Source organism: Triturus cristatus, chromosome 1_1 (genome assembly GCF_964204655.1).
Source record: "Triturus cristatus chromosome 1_1, aTriCri1.1, whole genome shotgun sequence".
Classification (NCBI taxonomy): domain Eukaryota; kingdom Metazoa; phylum Chordata; class Amphibia; order Caudata; family Salamandridae; genus Triturus; species Triturus cristatus.
Genome location: NC_140579.1, coordinates 911,012,407 through 911,037,907, shown reverse-complemented (window position 1 = coordinate 911,037,907; position 25,501 = coordinate 911,012,407). Strand labels below are relative to the sequence as shown.

The 25,501-nt window shown below is 45.3% G+C and overlaps 1 protein-coding gene across 6 annotated transcripts in view; it reads left to right on the top strand.

Moving 5' to 3' along the window:
* LOC146871272 (uncharacterized) overlaps positions 1–25,501 on the top strand; it is a 777,218-nt gene that overhangs the window by 734,545 nt on the left and 17,172 nt on the right. For 5 of the 6 annotated variants that reach the window (XM_085650739.1, XM_085650741.1, XM_085650731.1 and 2 more), the window contains exon 7: positions 14,367–14,495. The exons of the other annotated variant lie outside the window; for it this stretch is intronic. In XM_085650739.1, the coding sequence (XP_085506865.1) occupies positions 14,367–14,495 (129 nt within the window). The remainder of the gene's footprint in view (positions 1–14,366; positions 14,496–25,501) is intronic. 6 annotated transcript variants of the gene reach the window in all.

Sequence of the window (25,501 nt, the reverse complement as noted above, 5' to 3'; positions counted from 1 at the left end):
GAAACGACTCCACAAACTGATCCTTAAATGGTTACAATTCAAATAAGCCCACATGAAGCTGTGATAGTAAAGTTGGTTAGGCTCTGGGGCCTGACCATGAACACCCTCCTTTGTGGACAGGTGTTCTGTTCTTCTCACTTTTTTCCCTCCAAAAGTATAGCAAATATTTGCAGCTATTGTCTCCTGTTTCACAAATATGCTTATTGCAGTCTATACCTTGTTGCGTTTCTTGCACTGCAACTCTAACGTTCACTATTGGCATGTTGTATTTCACTCTTTAATTGATATTCAGAATTGGTGTTCATCAGCTATGGCGCCTTGCTCACTTGACAAATGAATAAGTCTAGGAATAAAGCAAGCAGTAATGTTCAAACTGTTATCTGGGTATTTACCAACTAATAATGGCCTGGTAAGATGTGTGGATAGTTACTGCACATGTTTATATAATTTGACTACCAGAGGACAACAATTTTTTTCCATCTCCCATAATGGGCCAATTTGAATGTGGGATTATGTTTGCATGAAGCAAATGATATTGCCTGCTCCGGTCTATCCACTTTGAAAGGAAGACCGTTGCTTCTGTGCCATAGGAAGAGAGATCACGCAGTCTAAGCGCCTTTCACATCACAGTATCAAAAGAATTTTTTTGTCTCTGGATAGCCTCTAAAGACCCACTGATGCAAGATGCGGTGTGCTCTGATAAAGTATAGAACTGGTACAAGACTGTTCATAATGCTGCCAGAATCTATGATGATAGTAATGAAGATCAAAATATGAGTGCAGTGTAGGTATGTTTTGAGGCACAGGAGGCTCCATTAACATGTTAACTTTATCAGTGTGTCTTCCATCCACCTTTTGGCTAACAGTACTTGAACAAAACATTGATTTTTATTAAAAAACTTAAAATACCTTCCCACAATATACATTCAAGCTAATAAATACTATTCAGGCCAAGACATTTCATTGCAAGGTAGAAACAATGGCACACTGCCACTTTCTTAAATTTTACCTCTGATGCCTTTCTCATTCACTTGATATCTAAACAATAGGCGTATTTGCAGAGTGTCCAGCTCACCCCAAGAAGGCCCCTTGGTGTCACTGACAGATAACTGATGTTTATTTTTACCAAACTCAACAATAGTTATTTTATCAACCTCGTAAGGATGGAAGGCAGAGTGCACTCACCGAAATTCGAACCTGTGAACATGTGGTCAAAGAGAAACTCCTGGAACATGTACAAAAGTTTACTGAGCCACCAGACCCAGATCACTGCGATCTGCGAACTCATAATCCATTCCTAATGCATGATTTTTGGAAAATAGCCCACGTACACATTCATAGCACATACATAATTTCAGTACTTTGCTGTTGTTTGATGTCACCTAGTAGCGGCGGAATGATGCTGTTAAAAATCGATTTCAAAGAAATCAAGGGACCACGCAGAATAGGAGAGTAAAAAGGCTTATGCAGTCAGTGTGAAAGAGGAAGTGAACATAAATAAATGTTACTTTTGTAATGTAGCCAGGTTTCAGAAATAGCATAGTTTGAAATAAAGGTGAGGGGTGTATGCATACATGCCAACATTTCAGAAGAGCAAAGTGGGAGATTAAAAAAAAAAAAAATCGGGAGACTATGGCCTTGAATCGGGTTACTGACATGTATGGGCTTTGGAAGTGAGCTGCTGCAGGATCGGACATTTTCGAAACACAAATGCACGTTTTTTTTACCTTTCAGAAGCATGGAGGCAATGGCAGGTGATGCAAGTGTTGTGCAATGGCCTGGCAAGTTGCTGGCAGTGCATCCCCCCCCTCCCCCCGTGTTTCAGCCCGGGCTGAAACAGCTTCCAGTGCAAACACACAGCCCCCCCCCCAGTACTTCACAGGTCTTTAAAAGACCATTTACTTGCCAACGAGGCTGTGTTGGTTTTTCACCCCTTCTAGAGCCCCTGCATCGCCACTCTGACTATTGCTGGAAAAATTAGCCTGTTACACAATACCAAGCCCTGTCAGCTGAAACCCCGAGGAATCGGGTTTTTGCTTGCAGGGATCGGGAGGCGGGAGACTAGCCTTGAAATCGGTAGTCTCCCGCCTGAATCGGGAGGGTTGGCATTTCTGGGTGTATGTGTGTATGTCTGAGGGGTGAAAAGTAGGGCATAGTGGATGTGGAGAAAGGAAGAGGCAGCTGACTCACCAGTTCTTCGAAGCCTTGTTTTCCGATGTTCTCCAATCAGAGAGCACATTGAAATGCACTCTTCGGAATTCAAAACAAAGAGCACACGTTTTGGATTCCGGATCCAGGCAGGAGTGCGATCGGGAATGCGCGACCCCCTTTATGTGAGTCCACGCCCCCCCTGGGGGTCGCGCCCCACAGATTGAAGACCCCTGGTCTAAATGGATGATTTGTTTTTGAAAAATTGATTGTGTAACTGACTGATTAAGTGTATCTTAGTAAATACATGGCTTAGTGAGTAAAGTTTAAATATGTAAATATCTGTATCAGTCTCTCACTTTGTGTATAAGTGGCTGCATGGGTTGGTGAGTAGCTACATGAGTGTCTATATAGGTTATTAGTTGTTTTTTTGAGTATCAGTATGAGTTGAAGTGATGTTGAAGAATCACATCAGCTGTGGCGCGAGTCAAAAAGCAGTAAGGATGCAGAAGTAAAGGGGTATAATCCTCCAGGGATGGCAAATATATTGCAACTCACAAAAAGTGATGGAATGCTACTATACTAGAAGGGTAAGTCGACGTGTGTGAAAAAGGGGGGGGGGGGAGAAATCTTTTCTTTTAAAGACGAGAACCCTCACTCACCCGAGGGTGACATGCTTCATCATTGTGTCCCCTCTTGCACACTGCAACCGCAAGGTATACAGTGTGGGCTACAACTCTCAGAGAAGCAAGGAGAGGAGCATGAGGTGTTTTATGAGGTTGCCAATCTAGGCAGGGGGAGTAAGGGGCAGAGTGTAAATCAAAAAAGTTGTGAATAGTTAAAACTAGCTACAGGGTAACAGAATTTACTTTACTAGTAGTTCCCATCAGCTAGGGTTAAAACGAGGTGATATAGGATTGAAATAATATCCTAGTTCTCAGTGGTCGACATGTTTCTGCCAGGTGACTACTCGTTCGCGGCATTCATCAGGACCTCTCAGTAATATCACTCTGCTACTAAAATAATGGAATAAAAACCATACTCAATAATGAGGTATTTGTAACAACAGAACCAGCTGCAGTCCGGTCCAGTGTTTCTAAAAATGAAAACAGTTAACAAATTAATCATCAAAACGTCATGGTCTCCCACCACACACCAAGACCGACACCACACACGTGATATGTGTTACACACGTGGTTAGGAAAGGGACAAAAAACTTTGAGGTAAGTATACATAATAGACTCACCTAGGGGTAATGTTAATTTACCTCTACCTTTCGATGAATGATGCCTCAGATCATTAATTACTAAAAAAAAGGACAAAAGAACGGCTCAAAATGGTTCACCCACGTTGCACATAACAGGACAAATAGAATTAACGTCTAGCACTTCTGTAGTTAATATTGCTACAGACAGACTAAAGTCTGTTAAATTCATCAATAAGGAGTGTTTCAAAACTGTAATTAGAGGTGATAACTCCATAGCTCACACATCTCGAAAAACAGGTGTCACAGACTCATTCGATACGAGCACCCCGCTATGACAATGTCAAGCGTGTACTTGAAGGTATCGGCAGGGCAATGTAGGGACCTACAGTGTATCAATTATAAATACAACCCATCTCAGCAGCGCACATATCAAATGGCGGGCAAACATACTACGCCTACAGTACCTTATGTTGATCTGTGTCCTTGCGTGCATGACACCAACCGAAGGGGGAGAGACAGCGCGTCTCCAAATGCTTTTAACTCCCCGCAAGTAACTCCATGAGTGCGTCTACCCGGAAGTCAACAATAGACGTCCAGTTCACAAGGAATCATGGGAGATGTAGTTCTAACATGTGGGGAAGGTAAAACACTGTAGAAAGGCTGGCGAAAATAGCGTGAACATGCTCCTATATTACGGGTTCATGTATAAATAGCCACCACATTGGCATTGAAGCGGTATGGCTACAGTGTACTGAGATCTAGCGATTTTGAAAATGTGAGCTCAACAGGGATAAGTAAAGTCGCTCCTGCACGACTCAGCATAGTCGTGTATCCAGACAAATGAAAAAGGAAATAAACATATAGTTCAGTGCATAGAGAAAAACCAGCTACACACTCTATTGTAAGATGGTGCACAATGCATAATAAAGTGATAGTGTCTCTGATGTATCTGGAAATCTATGACCAACATGTGTCTCGAACAAGAAAATAATTATGCATATATTGTGTATAGCTTCATGAGGGCACATAACCTTCAGGCACAGATCAACATAAGGTACTGTAGGCGTAGTATGTTTGGCCGCCATTTGATATGTGCGCTGCTGAGATGGGTTGTATTTATAATTGATACACTGTAGGTCCCTACATTGCCCTGCCGATACCTTCAAGTACACGCTTGACATTGTCATAGCGGGGTGCTCGTATCGAATGAGTCTGTGACACCTGTTTTTCGAGATGTGTGAGCTATGGAGTTATCACCTCTAATTACAGTTTTGAAACACTCCTTATTGATGAATTTAACAGACTTTGGTCTGTCTGTATTAACTACAGAAGTGCTAGACGTTAATTCTATTTGTCCTGTTATGTGCAACGTGGGTGAACCATTTTGAGCCGTTCTTTTGTCCTTTTTTTAGTAATTAATGATCTGAGGCATCATTCCTCGAAAGGTAGAGGTAAATTAACATTACCCCTAGGTGAGTCTATTATGTATACTTACCTCAAAGTTGTTTGTCCCTTTCCTAACCACTTGTGTAACACATATCACGTGCGTGGTGTCGGTCTTGGTGTGTGGTGGGAGACCATGACGTTTTGATGATTAATTTGTTAACTGTTTTCATTTTTAGAAACACTGGACCGGACTGCAGCTGGTTCTGTTGTTACAAATACCTCATTATTGCATTTTATTCCATTATTTTTGTAGCAGAGTGATATTACTGAGAGGTCCTGATGAATGCCGCGAACGAGTAGTCACCTGGCAGAAACATGTCGACCACTGAGAACTAGGATATTATTTCAATCCTATATCACCTCGTTTTAACCCTAGCTGATGGGAACTACTAGTAAAGTAAATTCTGTTACCCTGTAGCTAGTTTTACCTATTCACAACTTTTTTGATTTACACTCTGCCCCTTACTCCCCCTGCCTAAATTGGCAACCTCATAAAACACCTCATGCTCCTCTCCTTGCTTCTCTGAGAGTTGTAGCCCACACTGTATACCTTGCGGTTGCAGTGTGCAAGAGGGGACCCAATGATGAAGCATGTCACCCTCGGGTGAGTGAGGGTTCTCGTCTTTAAAAGAAAAGATTTCTTCCCCCTCCCCCCCCCTTTTTCACACACGCTGACTTCCCCTTCTAGTATAGTAGCATTCCATCACTTTTTGTGAGTTGCATTCATTTGGAGTTAGTGATGTTTGATGCTTTGTCTTACTCCACCTTGAGAACCCTCTAGTGTGATATATATGGCAAATATATTGCCATCCCTGGAGGATGACAAGGTAATCACTCAGTCCTTCGGTCTGGTTATAAGTAACCCATGCCGTGGAGCCCCTTCTCAGTCTTGCCCTCCTATTACTCCTACAGAATCCAACCCCTGGTGGTTCACCAACTGAAGCGCTCAACAGTCATTTGGTTGCTAGCCTCACTGGTAGGTCCTAATAACCATTGGTCAAACTGTTTTACATCATGTAACACACCAGACGCATGATTCATCATTTTTAGGTCACGCCTGAGCCAGCGCATGCGCTGCTCTGGCGAGACATTTAGTGAGTGGACTTTTAAAAAGCCAACCACAGCTTTTTGTGTGGCCTAGAGCGTGCGGTTACGCGGACAGTTACGACCAGAGGCGCCATCTGGCTTTCCTCTCTCGTCCTGGTGCGCGCACATCGCACACCACTCGCCAGACGTGCCTCTCCCCAGCGCGCACCACTCGCGGTCTCCTCTCCTGCTCCCCCTCTCACAATTAACTTTCGGGGCCGCGCTTGTATTACAGTGCTTGTTGTTACTTGCAAACCAATACATTCAAAAATAAACATTGCCACTTTAGGAACAATTGTTGAAAGGCTACCGCAAGTATGACATCACAGCATGTACTCCTGCAGTTTGCCAACTTATTGTAGGTGAGTGGAGAAGTTCTATGGTTGTGGGGGGACGAACCCTTTCACTTTCCCTCGCCTCCAAACCACATTAGTGCCAGGGTGTGGATATTTTAAACTTGGGTACCCTTCAAGATCGGGAATTGCCTTGGGCCACTGGATCGGCTATAAACTAGAACAAAGGCAAGTGTTCGGTCAACTCAGCTGGTGTGTGAGTTTATTCTAAAGCCTCGCTGTGATATGGGGCATGTTACAAATTGTTGGGGTAACATGAGACTTATGACTCCTACCACACATGACTGACAAACACAGGTGGGTGGTTCTGCTTGAATTTATCCAAGTACCCACTTCCTGCACACCAAAAACAGGCGGCGCAGTGCGGTCACATCTCACATGATGCGACAGGGACAAGAAACACTCACCAAGCATCCGTCCTTCCCTGACTGCTTCTGCCGTTTTCCTCTGTGCTCCACCGGGGAGGAGCCGAAAATGTTGCCTTCCTCCTCTCAGTAGACGTGGCAGTAAGATCCGCCTCAAGCACTCACCAGTCCCTTCCCATTTTTTTCATTTAAAGCGCCACTCTGAGAAGGCAAGATTCCGATGACATATTTCGCCGCCGGTGACGTAATCTCCCGTGAGCATGTACATTTCAGCCACATGCCCCTTCCAACCACGCACTACCTCGTAGTCTCACTCGTTGCCGCTCCGACAGTGCTCTTCGGCGCCTTGCAAGGGGTATAAAGTGCTACTTTAATGCAATTAGCATTACGCTTCTTGGCTCTTCCACCCCTTTCTCTCGGTCCTAGCTTTACAGTGCACGTTCATCCCCATTCACACTTCCCAGTTCCTTTCCTTTCAGTCTCACCTTTCGTTTATTTTTCCCTTTCTCTGTCATTGACTGTCCTCCCTCGCACCCCTATTGTTCTTTCTCCCGCCTTCATTAAGCTCTATTTTCTGATCGTCTTTCATTTCTTTACCAATGTCTATCTCCATCTATATATTTCAAAAGTTGATCATTGTGTGTATTATGGTTGTATAGCGTAGCGTTTCTCTTGTTTGCTGTGTCCCCGTTTGTCCCTTCAGTCTATTCACAGCTTCTCTGACGTCTGCACTCTTCTCTTCATTCCTTAGCCTCTACATCCCGGTGCCGCTGCACCAATTGACAATGTCTCAACCAATGTTTGGTGCGCCGAAGGCGCGCCAAAGGCAAGCCCGTCTGCGCCCGTCCGCGAACAGACGGGACCAGGGGCCCCTACCCCTGCCCTCCACACCACCCATTTCAGGACGTACAGCTCGGCGGCCATCCACAACTTAGGAAATGCAACCACTGCACACTGCACACATTCCTATCCACCAGCTGAACTCCCCTCTCGCTGCCCAGGATGTAAACATCCCTTCCACAATACTACGCCGCCAACCACGACGCAGGAATATTATATGTATATGCTGAATTGCCGGTCTCTACCGAGGCACAGCACACAAATTGCCCTGCTACTAGAGGAGCGCAATCCGGATGCCATCTTCCTGACTGAGACATGGCTTACGTCTCAATCGGAGCCAGACATAGTCTCAGCTTTACCATCCGGTTTTCAAATCTACAGACTAGACCGGACAAAGGGGAGAGGTGGAGGCCTGGCTATCATACTAAAAGACCAGTATGGCTGTCGCACTACAACTGAAACTATTCCTGAGTGCGAGAGCCTAGCATTCAGCATAGATTTCACTGCGAACAGTTCCTTCTCCGGCACTCTGATATATCGCCCCCCAGATCCGGCTAAGTTGTTCCATAGATCTCTTCCAGACATCATAGCCAATCGAATCCTGACCTCCGCCAATTACACGGTCCTAGGAGATCTTAATTTCTATTTCAATTCCCCCACAGATCATACTGCTAGGGAACTAACAGATGATCTAGCAGCCCTACAGTTAACTCAGCTGGTCACAGCCCCTACCCATGAAAAGGGTAACCTCCTCGACCCGATTTTTAGCAATTGCACTGAGCTGGTGGTGGGGCAACCCACTCGCCTCCCATGGTCGGACCATTTTTTAGTCCCACTTACCTGGCTCACCGGCAAGACCCCCCTGCCCACTCCCCAAACCATAACAAAGAGAAATTGGACAAAACTACCTATAGAGTCTTGGTTAACTAACCTAGATTCCACCCACCCGCCCACCCTCCTGTACTGACCCCAACTTAGCTAACAAGAACTATGAGGGATGGATCAGGGACTCACTGGATACAATTCTTCCTCTTCGGAGATCTATACCAAAGAGGCTGCACAAATCAGCACCCTGGTTCTCAGACACTTTAAGAGATATAAAAAAGCCTCTGCAGGAAACGAGAGAGAGCGTGGCGACCAGACTTCCTACCTGAAAAGAAGTCCCAATACAAAGAGGCAATTAAGGCCTATAGAGACGGGGTTAGGGCGGCCCAGGCCACCTACTTTGCAGACAAAATTATGGAAGCAAAATCTAAACCCAAGGAAATTTTTCACTTAGTAAAAAAATGCACCAAAGTGAACACGGCTCCTCCCTTGATTAAAACACAAGAACAAGGTAATGAACTAGCGGACTTTTTTCACAACAAAGTCACCCAGATCTACTCCTCCTTCCCGATAGCAGCCACTAATCCAGGAGCACCCAATCAAACATTTTCGAGACACCCCACCCTCCCAGACCAGCCAAATCTGGAACTCTTCCCCCCATTAGATCTTGACACCCTCCATCAATTGGCACGCCAAGTCAAATCTGGCTCTCCCCGTGACCCAGCTCCACCGGAGATATTGCTCCAGGCAAGCCAAGCCACCCTGCCCGTGATTCTGGATCTACTTAACTCCTCCATCTCCTCCTGTACAGTACCCATTGGATGGAAGAGAGCCATGGTACGGGCACTGTTAAAAAAACCTAATCTCAACCCAGAAGACCACTCCAGTTACCGCCCTATTTCATTACTCCCCTGGGTAAGTAAGGTCCTGGAGAAGTATATAAACATCCAGCTAGTCCAATTTCTTGAAAACAACCTGCTTTTGAACCCAACCCAGACAGGATTCAGACCCAAGCATGGTACTGAAACCGCCTTGCTAGCGGTTACCGAAGAAACACGAAGGATACTAGATCGGGGAGGATCAGTGGCAGTGATCCTCCTTGACCTAAGTGTAGCCTTTGATACGGTCAGCTATGCTACCTTGCTGAACCGTCTATGCAATATCGGAGTAACGGGCGATGCTTTAAGGTGGTTTGACTCCTTCCTTACCAACAGGTCTTTTCAGATCTTTGACGGGGAAACAGTATCAGCCAGAAAATCACTAAGCTGTGGGGTGCCGCAGGGCTCTTCTTTAAGCCCTGCGCTGTTCAACATATACATGAAACCACTGGCTAGGGTCGTCGAACCATACGGTATCAAAATCATATCATATGCTGACGATACCCAGCTAGTGGTATCGCTGGCTCAAGAGGGTACCAGACAAACTTCGGAAGGCCTGATGAAATGTCTAGAGGATGTCAAGGAGTGGATGACATGCTCCTCCCTAAAACTTAATGGAGATAAAACCGAGCTCATGCTCCTGGGCCCAGCTTCACCAGTATCCTTCATCTCCCTATGGCCTCCGTGCCTGGGCACCCCTCCTACCCCTAAGGAAAGTGTAAAAAGCCTAAGAGTATAGCTCGACAAAAGTCTCTCTTTCTCCACTCAGGCCAGTAAGCTATCCGCCACTTGTTTTGGCCTACTTAGAACATTGAGGAAAGTTCTACCTCTTCTGCCAATGGAAGCCAAACAAGTGGCAGTACAGGGCCTGATTCAGTCCCGGCTAGATTCGAACAACGCCTTATACGTGGGAGCCCCCGAGATGACCTTACGAAAGCTACAGGTGGTACAGAACTGTGCTGCCCGGACCCTGCTACAGATTCCACGAACTCAGTCAGCGAGACCCGCATTAAATAGCCTGCACTGGCTGCCAGTGAGGCAGAGAGTGGCATTCAAGGCATTATGCATTGCCCACCGGGCTTTTTGGAAGACAGGACCAGCAATTAATGACAATTTAGTCACCCATTACCTTCCAAAAAGAATCCTTCGATCTACGGAGGCCTTCCTGGCCATGGTACCCAAAGTAAGGAGAGCTAGGACCGGAGGAAGGATGTTCTCCCTAAACACCTCGAAGTTGTGGAACTCACTTCCTTTACAACTCCGGACTAACTCGAACTTACTCTCCTTCCGCAAACAGTTGAAGACCTTCCTGTTTGCCAGGTCCACCGAGCTCTAAACCCTCTTCGCATTACCCAGTTCTGTCTTCATGCTCAGCGCTTGGACGCCCATTAGGCAGCAATCGCGCTATACAAAAATCAATTCAATTCAATTCAACAAGTAATTATAGGAACAATTTTAAAGAAATGTATAAATCATCAAGGAGGGAAACAAGAGACCCAAGTAGGAAAAAATTCTTTTGTAATTATTATTATTATACAAAAAACTTATAGCAGCACTATAATACAATTAAATCAAATTAAAGTAGCCAAACATACACCAATTGTGTACTGACCGTGCTCAGTGCAAGTGATGAGTGCAGTGACACAAGTGATGTATACAGTGTGGGCGGCGCAAGGTGAAAGAACAGCATTAATCATGAACAAATTACTAAAGTACAATGAATAATTTGCAATAAGGTATAAATCCTTAGGTGGCCGTTGGTTACACTGGGATGTCGACGGCGTTTCGACCTTATACACTTAGGTCATCATAAGGACAATGGCTACAATTTGAAGAGTGCTGTATAAAAGTAAAGAAAGAAAAGAATAGGTGGATCATCTTTAGGAAAACGGTAAATCACAAAAGGAGGAAGTTTGAGAAAAAGGGGGGAAAAAATTAGTAGGGGTGGGGGACGGAGGAGGGGGCGGGGGGAGGGGGGGTGATGAATATGCCATCACGAAAAAGTATGATTAGGGGTAAATCTCAATATGGTGAATTAATGTGTTAAATCACCTGATATTTGGTCTAGAGGAGTCAAGCAGGGCGCTAATAGGGCATATGTCAGAGGCTCCTCCGTTGGATGTACTCACGATGTACTATCAGGCACCAAACATGTAAACCCAGACTGTGAAGAAAAAACCATTTGTAATCGAGGTTTATCAAAGGACGGAGGGTAGTGGTGAATAAGAAGAATTAACGTACCGAACATGGGCAGGGTCTTATTGGAACGTCAGACCGCACTCCGAGTTATATGGGCGGTCTACAGCATGGATGGGTACAATTATATGCCCAACTCTGTAACCGAAGGAAACAGAATTTAGTTACCGGCCTTAACTAGCAGTCAACCGATAAAGCCATGTCAGTTTAAAGCAGCACTTACCAATTATTCTGAGTCATTGATGTAACAAACGGTCAAATCAGGAATGAAACATGGGCGTAACATGGATGCACAATGGCCGTTGATCTCCTTGAATGAATCGGGCGACAAATCGCCGGCAGAGCACACGGAATCAAATCGCCAGAATGACTGTGTTCCGCGTCGCGGTGTGCCGGTACCTAGAAGTACAATCAATGCGGAAGTGCAAAATGCGCAAGCGCGCCTCCCAAAGGAAACGCTAGACCGTGAACTCACAGGTCAATCAAGTGCCCCGGGGGAACAAGTAACAAAGAACTGCGCGATGCAAATGCATAAGAACAGAGGGAGGGAGAGGAGGGACGGCCCATATAACTCGGAGTGCGGTCTGACTTTCCAATAAGACCCTGCCCATGTTCGGTACGTTAATTCTTCTTATTCACCACTACCCTCCGTCCTTTGATAAACCTCGATTACAAATGTTTTTTTCTTCACAGTCTGGGTTTACATGTTTGGTGCCCGATAGTACATCGTGAGTACATCCAACGGAGGAGCCTCTGACATATGCCCTATTAGCCCCCTGCTTGACTCCTCTAGACCAAATATCAGGTGATTTAACACATTTATTCACCATATTGAGATTTACCCCTAATCATACTTTTTCGTGATGGCATATTCATCCCCCCCACCCCTCCTCCGTCCCCCACCCCTGCCTCCCCCTTCCACACCCCCCCCGCCTCCCACCCCCTACCCCTACTAATTTTTTTCCCCCTTTTTCTCAAACTTCCTCCTTTTGTGATTTACCGTTTTCCTAAAGATGATCCACCTATTCTTTTCTTTCTTTACTTTTATACAGCACTCTTCAAATTGTAGCCATTATCCTGATGATGACCTAAGTGTATAAGTTCGAAACGCCGTCGACATCCCAGTGTAACCTACGGCCACTTAAGGATTTATACCTTATTGCAAATTATTCATTGTACTTTAGTAATTTGTTCATGATTAATGCTGTTCTTTCACCTTGCGCCGCCCACACTGTATATATCACTTGTGTCACTGCACTCATCACTTGCACTGAGCACGGTCAGTACACAATTGGTGTATGTTTGGCTACTTTAATTTGATTTAATTGTATTATAGTGCTGCTATAAGTTTTTTGTATAATAATAATTACAAAATAATTTTTTCCTACTTGGGTCTCTTGTTTCCCTCCTTGATGATTTATGCATTTCTTTAAAATTGTTCCTATAATTACTGGTTGAGACATTGTTGTTTGGATACTATAATTCACCCGGTCTCAACTGGGTATACGTGTTTACTCCTGTTTCACGTTCGCTGCACCAATTGAAGCTACTCCCCTGTCCAGAAAGGTTGACTAGGCTCCTCCCTTGTCCAACAATCCCAGCAGTATTGGGTATAATTTACTTCACCTTCCACCACGTGTTATCCGTCACCACCCTGGCTCCAGGCAACCTCATCCTTTTTCTCCTCCCATCCTTTTCGTGCACTTCTTTTTTTTCTTTCTCTCTCTCTCTTTCTCTCTCCCGCTCTCTTTCTCTCTCTCTCTCGCTCTCCCCCTCTCTCGCTCTCTTTCCCCCTTTCTCTCTCTCTTTCGCACTCTTTCCCTTTCTCTCCCCCCCCCCCCCCCCCCCCCCCCCCCCCAGCTGGCAACTGTACGTTCATGCTGCCTCTGCTGGTTAATCAGACGTCGCTGGTTGCCCTCAGAGTTCACATCTCTTGGTGAGTGCAGAGAGACGTGTTTCCTTATTTTGTCATTATGAGTAGAATTTTATTTTTTGTTGGAACGGTTTAATTACAGATTGTGTTTGAGCTTGGTTAGAATGTGCTTGTTTGTTTGTAAGTCTGGCCTGTTTATGAGCTGCGCGACAGGTCGCTAACAAGGCATCGCGAGTGCACATCAAATGCGGAGTCTGCATCCTATGGCATGGACCCAGTGGGTACCCGCTTGAATACCACTATCATCGTAGTGGTTACTTTGGTGTCTGACTCTGTAGTCCGTTTAGGTGCGCCATGTCTCCGGCAGCCATGTGTGTGACGGCGTTGGTTACTATGACAACGATCGGCCATTTATACCACATGCGTCCGCTACCAGCTAACAAGTATTGGCATAGCCAATAGGTCTCGCCTTTGGGACCTTATAAGTATTTAGTTATGCAGCACAATATCCTTACTGCAACAACATTAACTGTTGAATGGCTAAACACTTATAAGGTCCCAAAGGTGAGACCTATTTGCTATGCCAATGCTTGTTCTCATAGGCTGTCCCCCCTTGACCGGAAGAAGACCCGCTGTGACTCCTCTTGAATCACGCACACCTTGGGTCGAAACGTTGACGTATCTACACAATCTATTCCCTACTCTCTCCACTCCACGTGAAAAGCAGAACTGGGTATGGACTGGAGATTCAAGTGCATAAGGATCTATGTCTACTGAATGAACATTTTAGATACATCTTGTACAGCACTGTATACATTTTATTCACTTAAAGCACTTTGTCACTTCTAGATGCCCTTATCACAGATTAGTTTACCTTGCATTGTTTATCAATTTTGTGTTTTCTGTGACAGCCTGACTGTTACCACCAGATAAAATTGTAAAAAGAAAAATGAATTAAGTTGCTAATACAATTCCTTTTGATTACGTCAAACTAGGTGTGTTCTTTCTTCATGTATAAATGTTTATGACAAGTTTAAAGTAATAATTTTACTCCTGACAGAACCTACTTTAGCATAGATTTCAGATACCCAGGTCCTGAGGGTCATTGGGTAACCCCATTATACTTGATGTATGTTTCTTGTTTCGTAGGCCAATATTAAAGCAAATAACAGGACTGACCTTAAAGATTTGCTCATTACTGTGGCACAAGAAGTGGCTGAGAACACACCAGATGTGAGAACTGCTGTAATTTTAAGAAAAAAAGAAGAAATTGAGCGCGTAAGTACATATACTTTTTTCATCAGATGTGTTCTTTTCAGCATTGATGATGTAGTAAACTATCCAGATGATCAGGACTCCTGAGGAAGTGAAATCCTCATTTTCATTGGCATTTCCTGTAATTTTGTGCCATTTAATGAATATTGTAACAACTTACATACAGGAGTAACAAGCACTGATGCATCTTGATGACTAAAAATTAATATAACCTGTTTAATCAAAAAATAATATGCTGACAAAAATCAGTCATTCAATAAGGGATGACTGGGGTGGAGAGGGTTTAGTAACAGAGCACAATAATCCGATAATTTATTTTAACCATTTCTTCATATGAAATGGAAGGGCTTGGGAATAGGATGCTGGTTAAGTACAAGTTCTCTTGTTTGTAGAAATTGTTCTTCACAGAAGGTCAGCATATTAGAAAGACAGGAACTGAAAGTTGTGTGGGATGACCTAAGCAGACAAATTGTCTGTCCCAAGGACCATCCAGACATTAAAAGTTGGAGCTCTACTTTTAATCACGAGAGTAAATATGTCCTAGGCTGGTAGATCAGACATATTCATCTTTAGAGTTCCTTAAATAATGTGGAGGAACTCTGGCATGGGAAGAGGTGACTATTGGGATCCGTGATTGGATGCCTGATGTTAATTTCAACTCATAACTTACTGTCTAATAAGAATGCATGCGTGTGACTAGCTGCCAGATCATTGTGTAGGTCTGTGATTGAAAAGGAATGTAAAAATTCCGAGCTGCGATAAAGGAAAGGTTAAATTTTATTAAGGACACACAGATGTCGCATGGTTTCTGTTTAGAAACAGAACTGTGCCTTGGGATAACACTACGTTGGAATGTAGGGACTGAGTCTCTCTTCCACATCAGTACCTGCGGGCCCAAATCCGCCAAGCTCACAGTGCCTCACCTGAACTCCTAACCTTCCCAGAGTAACAGGTAATTTGGCAATCTAGAACATAACCCTCAAGTCCCCAACTAGAAACAGATCATCACCTTTCGTTTCTGACTCGTACGCACCCATAATAAAAAAAAAATAGACATGGAGAAAGTTTACAGTATTTATTGTAACTATCGTAGTCTATTATGAAGCAGTTGTGCTGCGATTAGAAAACATACAACTAAGCAGAGTAATTAACATTGCTAGCAAACTGTATACTATGAAGAGCCCTACCATGGCAAATGATATAATCATCTGTCTAGGCCTACCCTTACCGTGTGAGCACAGGGATATATCAGTGATCTCTGGGATCAGCACCAGATCCCATACCTGGTATTTGTAGCTAGGTGGTCCGCATCATAAGTGTATAGTCAGTTTACGCAAGGCTAATGCGCCCGTTCCAAGACCTTTTCTCTCTACTGAAATTATCCTCTCTGCTTTCCAAGGGGGCAGCTCATAGCTTATATGATAAGTACTCCTGTGTTAGAAAGCAGCAGCTGTGCTACATTGTTGAGTCTAAAACATTAGATGATGTTGCTGACGGGCACTGAAAACAGTACACCATGTTGCTCGACCTTGTATGAAATGTTCAGACTGAATCCCTAGAAGAAAAATAAATACCATGTGCAGTGTATTTATTTCTAAATTTATATCATGGCACAAAACAAATCTGTTATTTTTTTATTTTTTAGAGTTTTATATAGCTCGAACAAGACCCTTGCGGGTATCAGAGCGCTTTACATGGCTGGTATAGGTGAAAGAAATAAACATTACAGTATAGGTTAGAATAATACAGAAGCAGTAGCTATAACAGACTAGCATATATATAACGTATGTTTCAATAGTTCAAGTGAATTTGGCCAAGAGAATCGATTTCACTTCTTTTTTGAAACCTGACGTAGATGGGTTCTGTCTTGTTTCTGAGGGCAAGGCATTCCAAATCCTGGGAGCCATTCCTGAGAAGGCTCAGTTGTATGTTTTCTTCTTGGTAAACCTTTGTGGTTTCAGTAGAAGATTAAAGGAGCTCCTGTAAGTTCTGTTACCACCTGATAGTACCAGTTTCTCCGCTAGGTATCTCGGGGTTTTGTGATGCAATGCCTTGTGTGTCATACAGGTGATTTTCAGATGGATTCTGGCCTCAAAAGGTAGCCAGTTGAGGGCTAGAAGGTATGGGGGGATGTGACAATTTCTTTTGGAGCCTGTGACGAGTCTGGCGGCTGCGTTGATTGAGGCTCTTAGCGGGCCTGTCGTCGATCTGGGAAGACCACAGAGAGCGATACTCCCATACTCCACTCTGGGGATTACTAGAGCCTGTACCCGTCGTTAGCGGGGAAGGAAGGGTTTCAGTCTTCTCAGGGTATTCAGCTGAAAATGTGCTCCTTTAGTCACAGCACTGATGTGTTTCTGCATATTGAGCTTTTTAACCAGAGTTGTTCCTAGGGATTTCGTGGAGTCGATAATGATAGGTTGACCGTCGAGTGCTGTTAAATGCTTCATCCACCCGCGAATGATGGTTGATTGGCTATGTGTGACTGTGCAAAGCAAAGTCAGCTTAAAACATGTAATGCGCAAAACTAAGGGAGAACCAAAGTGGGTCCAAAAGGGAACTTACTACAAAGGTGAAGATTATGCTTTTTTCCTTTATTAATTAATTGCTCAGCAGCCCAAAAATAAAAGATTACCATTTAACAGATGGACTACATATACCATGACTCCTTAAAACAACAGTTAAATCGACATCCTGTCTACCCATATAAGACAGTCCTCAAGGAAAGCTTTTCCTCTTTCCTGTGCGTCAACATTGACCCTTAAGTGTACATCTTCTACCGGTAATCCTGTTTCTACTCTGTTCCTGCTGGAGAGAACAAACAAAAGTCCTTGTGAACCTTTTTCATATTACGCTAAAGTAAACAAATGAACAGGATTCTCTCGTGTTCCAAATGATATATAATAAACTGAACATGCCAAATCTCTGACCCCCCAGTAACATGCCAACTGCTGGAACTCAGTAGTATCCATATACTCTAACACAATTGTGTAAGCACACTTACAAGAGATTACAAGAATTTCTCTAAACCCGGGACCTTTTTGGGACCGTGGTCTTGTAGTCACACTCTGTAATGCACAAGGAGGGTGGAAAGAAAACAAAGTATGTGTTATTTTTATTTTATATCTGTTTTTCTGATGGATACATCTGCCAGTGGATTCCTCACCTTGTGAATATCCCCTGCGCCAGCAACATTCGGAAACTTTTGTAGGTCTCCCCGCCGACGAGGACGACGTCACAGAAGCACGGCTCCGCTCGCGGCTCCGCTGACGTCACTGGATCCATAAGAGGACCTCGTTGGCGTGATGACATCAGTTCCCTATTTTCCGCACCGTCGACGCTAACGGTTTTCTGGGACTCTCCGTAGCTTTGGCTAGTTACTTTGTGTTTCTGCTGGCAATTCTCTTTCTTCTTGCGTCTTGTTCAAAGATGTCGATGAAGAAGTCTGGATTCAAGCCGTGTAGAGATTGCAGTAAGCACATGTCCATCATGGATCCATACGAGGATTGTGTCTGGTGCCTGTCGTCGGATCACGACGTCGAGGGATGCTCTTGCTGCCGCAAGATGAATCCTAAGGCCTTAAAAGAAAGAGAAGCTAAGTTGTTTATAGCAAGGATGAAAAAAGAGAAGAGAGGTCGAAGACGCTCCAGATCGAGGTCGGGGTCGAAGTCGACGGCGGGTCATGCTTCTAAGTCCAAGAAGCATAAAAAGAAGAGGAGGCATGGCTCTCGACGCCGTTCGGATAAGGAAGCGGCTCCGAGATAGACTTTGCTTACTCGATGTCGTAAGGACTATGTTTCTCCCTCTCCGTCTCAAATCCTGCTTCTCCTGTTTGCCTGACCTCGCCTGCGGCTTCACCGGAGCACTCTCCAGCTCCATCACCGACGCATTCTCCGGCTCCGGATGAAGAAGTTCTGGCTCCCTATTAGTCTACGACTCAGCTGGCTCCACCGTCGGCGCCGATTGGCCCAATTCCGGTTTTGCCTCAATCTGAGTCTTATCCCCCCTTTCCAGGCCCGGGACAAGACCCATCGCATTATTTAAATGCAATGTATGGCGTTTTCACGAGAGCGATGTACCCCTCTGGAGCACCTTCGGGTCCAATGGCTTTTAATCTGGGGGTTCCTCAAGCCTACGCTCAGGCTCCATTTATGCCTTTTTTCCCAGCGACGCCGTCTTGGCATTTCGCAGCGCCGAGGACATCGACGCCGCTTCCATCTTCTCCGGCTCCAGCTCGACCTCGTTCGACTCAGACTGCTCCTCCGGATCCGTGTTCGATTCCGGCTCCATCGGTTGCGGCGCCGCCGACGCCGGTCCTGAGGATTAGGTCCTGGCGAGAAGCACAAAGGGTTCTGGAGGAGCAAAGAAAGGTACCAGGTTGAAGAGATGGAAGAGGGTGAGCTTATGGAGTCTGATGACTTGTTTGTAGAATTGAAGGAGGCTAGTGGCCTAGATTTGTCACCAGAATGGGAGATTACTCCTCTAGCTGATACTCCCTCTAAAGATGTGGCTCCTTACCACACGGTCATTAGGAAAGCAGCGGAGCTTTTGGATTTACAGCTACCAACTGCTGAATTCAAACCTAACATCCTTACTGAGGTTTTGCATTCTCCCTCCAACGTTACAGAGCTTTTACTTCGATTTAATGAGGCCATCACTGAACCAGTCATGGAGGTATGGCGAAAGCCCTTTTTAGCTCCTGCGGTTTCTAAGACTGTAGCTATAAGGTACAGGGCGGCTCCAGGTGATCCAGACTTTCTTACTTCCCATCCTAATCCGGAAAGTCTGGTGGTTCAGGCTGCCTGCTCAGAGGTCTTCCGGGGCCTTTCCACAGGTTCCTAGTGACAGGGTCTCTAAAAAGCTCGACCAGACGGCCAAGAAAGTTTTCTACTTGGCGAGTATGGCCTTAAAGTCAACAAATGCCACCTGTCCCTTGGGCAGTTATATCCACGCTCTCATGGATTCTGCTCTAAACAGCTGGCTCCTAAGTTATCTGAGGAGGACAGGCAGAACTTTAATGAAGTGCTGTCAGACACTCAGGCGGCTGCGCGTCAGTTTATCCAGAGTGCCCTGGACACTGCGGACTCTGTCACCAGAATTATGGGCTCCTCAGTCGCCACAAGGCGGAGTGCGTGGCTGAAATCATCTGAGTTCTCCCCTGATGTGCAGGCAACGCTTCTGGACATGCCTTTTGACGGTTCTGGGCTGTTTGGTAAAAAGGCTGATGCGGCCTTGGAAAGATTAAAGGAAAACAAAGCCACGGCCAAATCTCTGGGTCTGCAGACACAGCCTAGGGGTTATTCTTATAGGAGATACAGAGGCTTTGGGGGGGTCGTCCTTTCGGACCTACAGGCAGCCCCAGCAGCAGCAACAGAATACCCTGTATAAGAGCTACAGAGGCAGGATCAGAGGTCGTGCTCGAGGTCGGCAGCTCTCTTCCTCCTCTTCCTCCCTCCCACCACTGCAAAGCAGCCCTAGATCCACCATTCTGGATCATGTTGGTCCTGTGGGGGCCGGCTTACCCATTTTCTACAAGATTGGGAATCGGTCAAGACAGACCTTTTGGGTTCTAGATCTTGTAGAAAATGGGAACGCTCTTCCCTTTCGGGAATTCCCTCCGAATTACCCTCCTTGCCAAGGTGCTTGCTCGGAGGACCACCTTCTTCTCCTACAGGAGGAAGTCCTTACGTTACTAAAAAAAAAGGTGCAATAGAGGTGGTTCCAGAGCAGGAGAGGGTTCAGGGATGCTACTCCCGGTATTTCCTGATTCCGAAAAAGGATGGCAGGCTACGTCCAATCCTGGACCTCAGGATCTTGAACCTTTTTCTGAAGCAGAAGAATTTCAAGATGCTCACCCTTGCGCAGGTTCTTCAAGCGCTGCAACAGGAGGACTGGATGGTGTCTATCGACTTGCAGGATTCGTATTTCTACATCCCCATCCTGAAGTCGCACAGGAAGTATCTTGTTTTACGGTAGGGTCGCAACATTATCAGTTTGCGGTCCTCCCGTTTGGTCTTACTACTGCACCTCGAGTCTTCACCAAGGTGATGGCAGTGGTGGCAGCCAATCTCAGAAGATCGGGGATTCCAGTTTTTCCCTATCTGGACGACTGGCTAATCAAAGCGGAGTCGCCGGAGAAGGTGCTTCATCATCTGCAAGTTACAACCCAGCTGTTGTACAATTTGGGTTTCTCGATAAACGTACCCAAATCTCACCTGGTGCCCTCTCAGCGCAGCCTGTTCATAGGGGCTGTACTGGACACTACTGTGTGTCGGGCATTCCCTCCTCCTCAAAGGATTCTCGACATACAGGAAATGATTCCCTTGTTTTACAATGGAGCGGTCGTACCAGTCCTTAGTCTGCTCGGTCTGTTTGCTTCCTGCATTCTGTTGGTCAACCATGCACGCTGGCACATGAGAGCACTCCAGTGGTGCCTCCGCAGGCAGTGGTATCAGCACAACGGAGATCTCAGGGAGTCAGTCAGGATCTCCGGAGAAGCTGCAGCGGATCTGTCTTGGTGGCGCTTGGAGGGCAATCTGTCACAAGGAAAGCCCTTCCATCTACCTCCATTGGTGGCCACAGTAATAACGGATGCATCCATTTTAGAGTGGGGAGCACATCTGGGAGATCTGGTGATCAAGGGTCTTTGGTCTCCAGAGGAAAGGTTGCTTCACATCAACCTTTTGGAGTTGCGGGTGATACTTTTGGCACTCAAGGCCTTCCTCCCTTACCTTCGCGGTCAGTCGGTTCAAGTCCTGACGGACAACACTACCGCGATGTGGTATGTCAACAAGCAGGGAGGAGTGGGGTCGCATTGTCTCTGCAGAGAGGCTCTGCGTCTCTGGTCCTGGGTTCAGGATCATCAGATTTGTCTGATGGCAAATCATCTGGCCGGGGTTCTAAACGTGTGTGCAGACAGTCTGTCGGTAGTTCTCCGCCGACCACGAGTGGAGGCTCCATCCGGAGGTGGTTCGTCACGTCTTCCGGATGTGGGGAACTCCTCGTGTGGACCTGTTTGCCACTCACGAGAATGCTCACTGCCCGTCATTCTGCAGTCTCCAGTATCCGATGCAGGGAACGTTGGGGGACGCGTTTCAGTTGAGGTGGGACTCACATCTCCTTTACGTGTTTCCTCCCATACCCTTGATTCCTCGGGTTCTGAGGAAGATTCGCCAAGACTGGGCCCAAGTCATATTGATCGCCCCGGATTGGCCAAGAAGGGTGTGGCACACAGATCTTCTCCACCTCTCCTCGTGCCCTCCGCTCCGTCTCCCTCTCAGGGCAGTCCTCCACTCGCAGTCTGAGGGGCAGGTTCTACACCCCCACCTCCAGAGCTTACACCTTCATGCCTGGAGATTGAACGGGGCAACCTGAATTATTTTTCTCTCCCACCTGATGTGGTAGATGTAATCTTGTCTGCCAGACGTCATTCCACTAAATCTATCTATTCTTATAGGTGGTCTAAATTTGTTCTTTGGTGCGGAGAGAAGTCTATTGACCCTTTGAGGGCTCGTTTATCCAACATCCTTCAGTTTGCTCTTTCTCAGCAGGGCTTTGCTGTAGCTACTGTAAAGGAATATTTATCGGCTTTGTAGGCATTCCTTTGTTTGCTGGATCAGCCGTCCTTGTTTGTCACCTATTGTATTACGGTTCCTTAAGGGCCTTACCAACAAATTTCCGCCTACTCCCTTTATTGTGCCTCAATGGGACTTACATCTTGTCTTAACTTACCTGATGGGTTCTCGCTTTGAGCCCTTGCACAAGTGTCCCTTAAGGCTGTTGTCTTTCAAAACAGTTTTTCTCATTGCCATTACCTCGGCAAGGAGGGTAAGTTAGCTTCAAGCCCGGAGTTCGAAACCCCCGTTCTTGACCATTCATGCTAAAAGAATGGTTCTCAGGACCAGGGCTGCTTTTCTGCCTGAGGTGGTAACTCCTTTCCATCTGGGGCAGTCCATTACCCTTCCTACCTTCTATCCTTCCCCTCACCCTTCCAAGGAGGAGGAGCGGCTTCACCGCTTGGACCCTAAGAGGGCGGTGAGCTTTTACCTCGATAGGACTAAAGACTTTGGAGTGGATGACCAGATCTTCGTGGGCTTTGTTGGCTGCAGGAAAGGCAGAGCAGTGCACAAGCGCACCCTTTCCAGATGGATTGTCTTGTGCATCAAGATATGTTACTCTTTGGCCGGTAAGGAACTCCCAGAGGGTAGAAGGGCTCATTCTACCAGGGCAAAGTCTTCTACATCTGCCTTATCTAGAGGTGTTTCTGTGGAGGACATTTGTAGAGCTGCAACTTGGGCCTCCCTCCACACTTTCGCGAAGCATTACTGCTTGGATTCCGAGGTGAGGAGGGATGGACACTTTGCTCGTTCCGTCCTTCAGGACTTTCTGGTATAGAAGGGTGGACACCCTCCTCCGGGAGTGGGACTGCTGTGGGAATCTTTTCACAAGGTGAAGAATCCACTGGCAGATGTATCCATCAGAAGAACAAGTTACTTACCTTAGGTAACGCTTTTACTGGTGGATACAGTATCTGCTTGTGGATTCCTCACGGACCCACCCGCCTCCCCGTTGTCGACCCTTGTATACCTACAATAGTGATGATGTTTCAAAATTTATTTATTACTGTCAAAGGCAGTGTTATTTATTTTGCCTTCCTGTATTCTCTTCACACCGTGTGTTTTGTATATTATGTACTGGGTATTCTGTGTGTGTGTGTGTGTGTGTGTGTGTGTGTGTGTGTGTATATATATATATATATATATATATATATATTACCTACTGGTGGTCGCCAGTAGGTAGTTCTAGTTAGGACCACGTTTCCATAGGAAATCCGCAACATTCTATTTGGAATAACTTTGGCGCCGGTCGACGAATCCTCGCGAATTTTTCAAAATAGGTGGGGCGCTACGCTCCGCTCCTACCCTGAAAGTCTCGGGGGGATTCGTCAAGCGGGGGCTGAGATAAAAGGGGGGTCCCAAAACGCGTTTTTCCCATGCATTTTTCCATAGGACCTTTAGACACAGCTACAGCCCGAACGGCTGAACAGAATTACTTGAAATTTGGCAGAGAGGTAGTCCTCAGGTCAAGGAAGTGCCTTTTGTAGGTTTGGTGTAAATCTGTTCAGTAGATTCAGAGAAAATAGCCTTTAAATCAATATATATATCTGAGCCAGCTTACGGTGCGCTTACCGTACGCGTACGGTGGCGTGCGCGAGCGCGATTCTGATTGGCTGTTAGATCTTAGTAAACATTCGAATCGGTCGAAACCAGGAAGCGGCGGCCGCCATTTCGTGTGTTTCACTCAGAACAAAAAGGGTGATATCTTGAAAAGGGGGCAAGGGAGAGAGTTACAGACCCCCTAACATTTGTAAAGGGGTCAAAGAAGGACAGAAAAGTACAAAGAAAACATTTATTGATTTTAAAAAAAATCGCGGGGTACGCGTACGGTAAGCTCAACGTACGCGTACGGTAGAAAAAAAAAGAAAAAAAAAGAAATGAAATTCAGATTTAAGAGTTTAGATATTAGGGGGCTCTAAAAAGAGCCGTTGTGTTTATGAAGTGATTTGATTTTTTAGTGGTACCTACAAGTAAGTACCGATGCAGAGTCTAAGGTTCAAGAGGAAGACTCTGTTCCCTTCATCAGTGAAGTGCACACCATCTCCTCTATAAATGTCTTGCATGTCGTAACGCAAGTTGTTGTGGTAAATGGAACCCATACCATAGTCTCTGAGGAAAGCAGAAACAGATTTGTTGACGTGCTTTCTTGCTTTGTCAATCTGCGGACAAAAATGATTGGACCAGTTCCATTTTTGCCTTTGGCATATGTTAGAAAAGACAAAGGCAGTTTTAGGGAAAAGTGAAAACAGTTGTGCAAAGGTGTCCTTCATAAGCATTTCCAGACCTACCCCAGTCAAAGTGCCTAGGTCATTGCCACCACAGTGCACTATTATGAGGTCAGGGTGTTGGATTTGCATGAAGGATTTCACCAATGGCATCAATTGGTGCCACTTTAACCCTCTCTGCCCAATCCATTTAATGTCTACATTTGGCAAAGCAAGGTCTCTCACCATATCTGTTTTCTCTGCATACTTTTCACTCCAGAAGACATAGCTGTGCCCTACAATCCACACTGTGAACATCTTCAAAGGAGAACTGGATGCACTCAGGAGGTGAAATTCAGTAGAATGGTAAAAAGAAATGAATGACAGTTTGGAAATGGCGGCATACAAATTTTTTTTATAAAAAAAAGAACTGATTGGCTGTTTCATACCATTCTAGAATAAAAAATAGGCTGTATGTGTAAATTAATAGAAGCATGTTTTGTATTGGTACAGAAAAATGTGTTACCAAAGAACAGTACTATGGATTTGCTGTTAGGTTTGAAAAGTCGAGCACTCTTGCTCTGTGGAATTGAAACATTGTTTGGTGAACTTCTGACCTAACTCCACACAGCAGTGTTCCATGAGCTGTTGCTATGGTAGCAGGCAGAAGTCAAGTTGGGGGAAGGGTACTAGGCAGAAGTCAAGTTGGGGGAAGGGTACTTTTGGAAAAGGGTTGGTTTTCAACCAATAGAAATGTGTGATTACATTTGAAAAAAAGGGGGAAGCACTGAGATTTGAAATTAACATGTATATGTGTGGAAAAAGAGAGGGAAAGTTTGCCATTATCTGGTTCTGCTGAGAGGAGAGAGGTGTAAAGAACAGAGATCCTGGCTCTGATAATCTGCTGTTTGAGTGCCACATTTCTTTCACAACTAACTAATTTTAAATAAAGGTGAGTTTAGAGTTTGAGAGGGGATGTATATGGTAAATTAAGAAATGAATAATAGAAATGGAATTCCTTTTGTTGAAGTTGTGTTTATCATTTTCTGTTTTGGGAGAAATTTAAATGTGAGGAACATGTAAAATAATATGGACTATGTTTTCACGATAAATTAAGGTGTACTGGTAAAAATAAGGAATACTTTAAGGGTTTGAGGTTGCACTCAGTAATGCAAATACATACAGCATC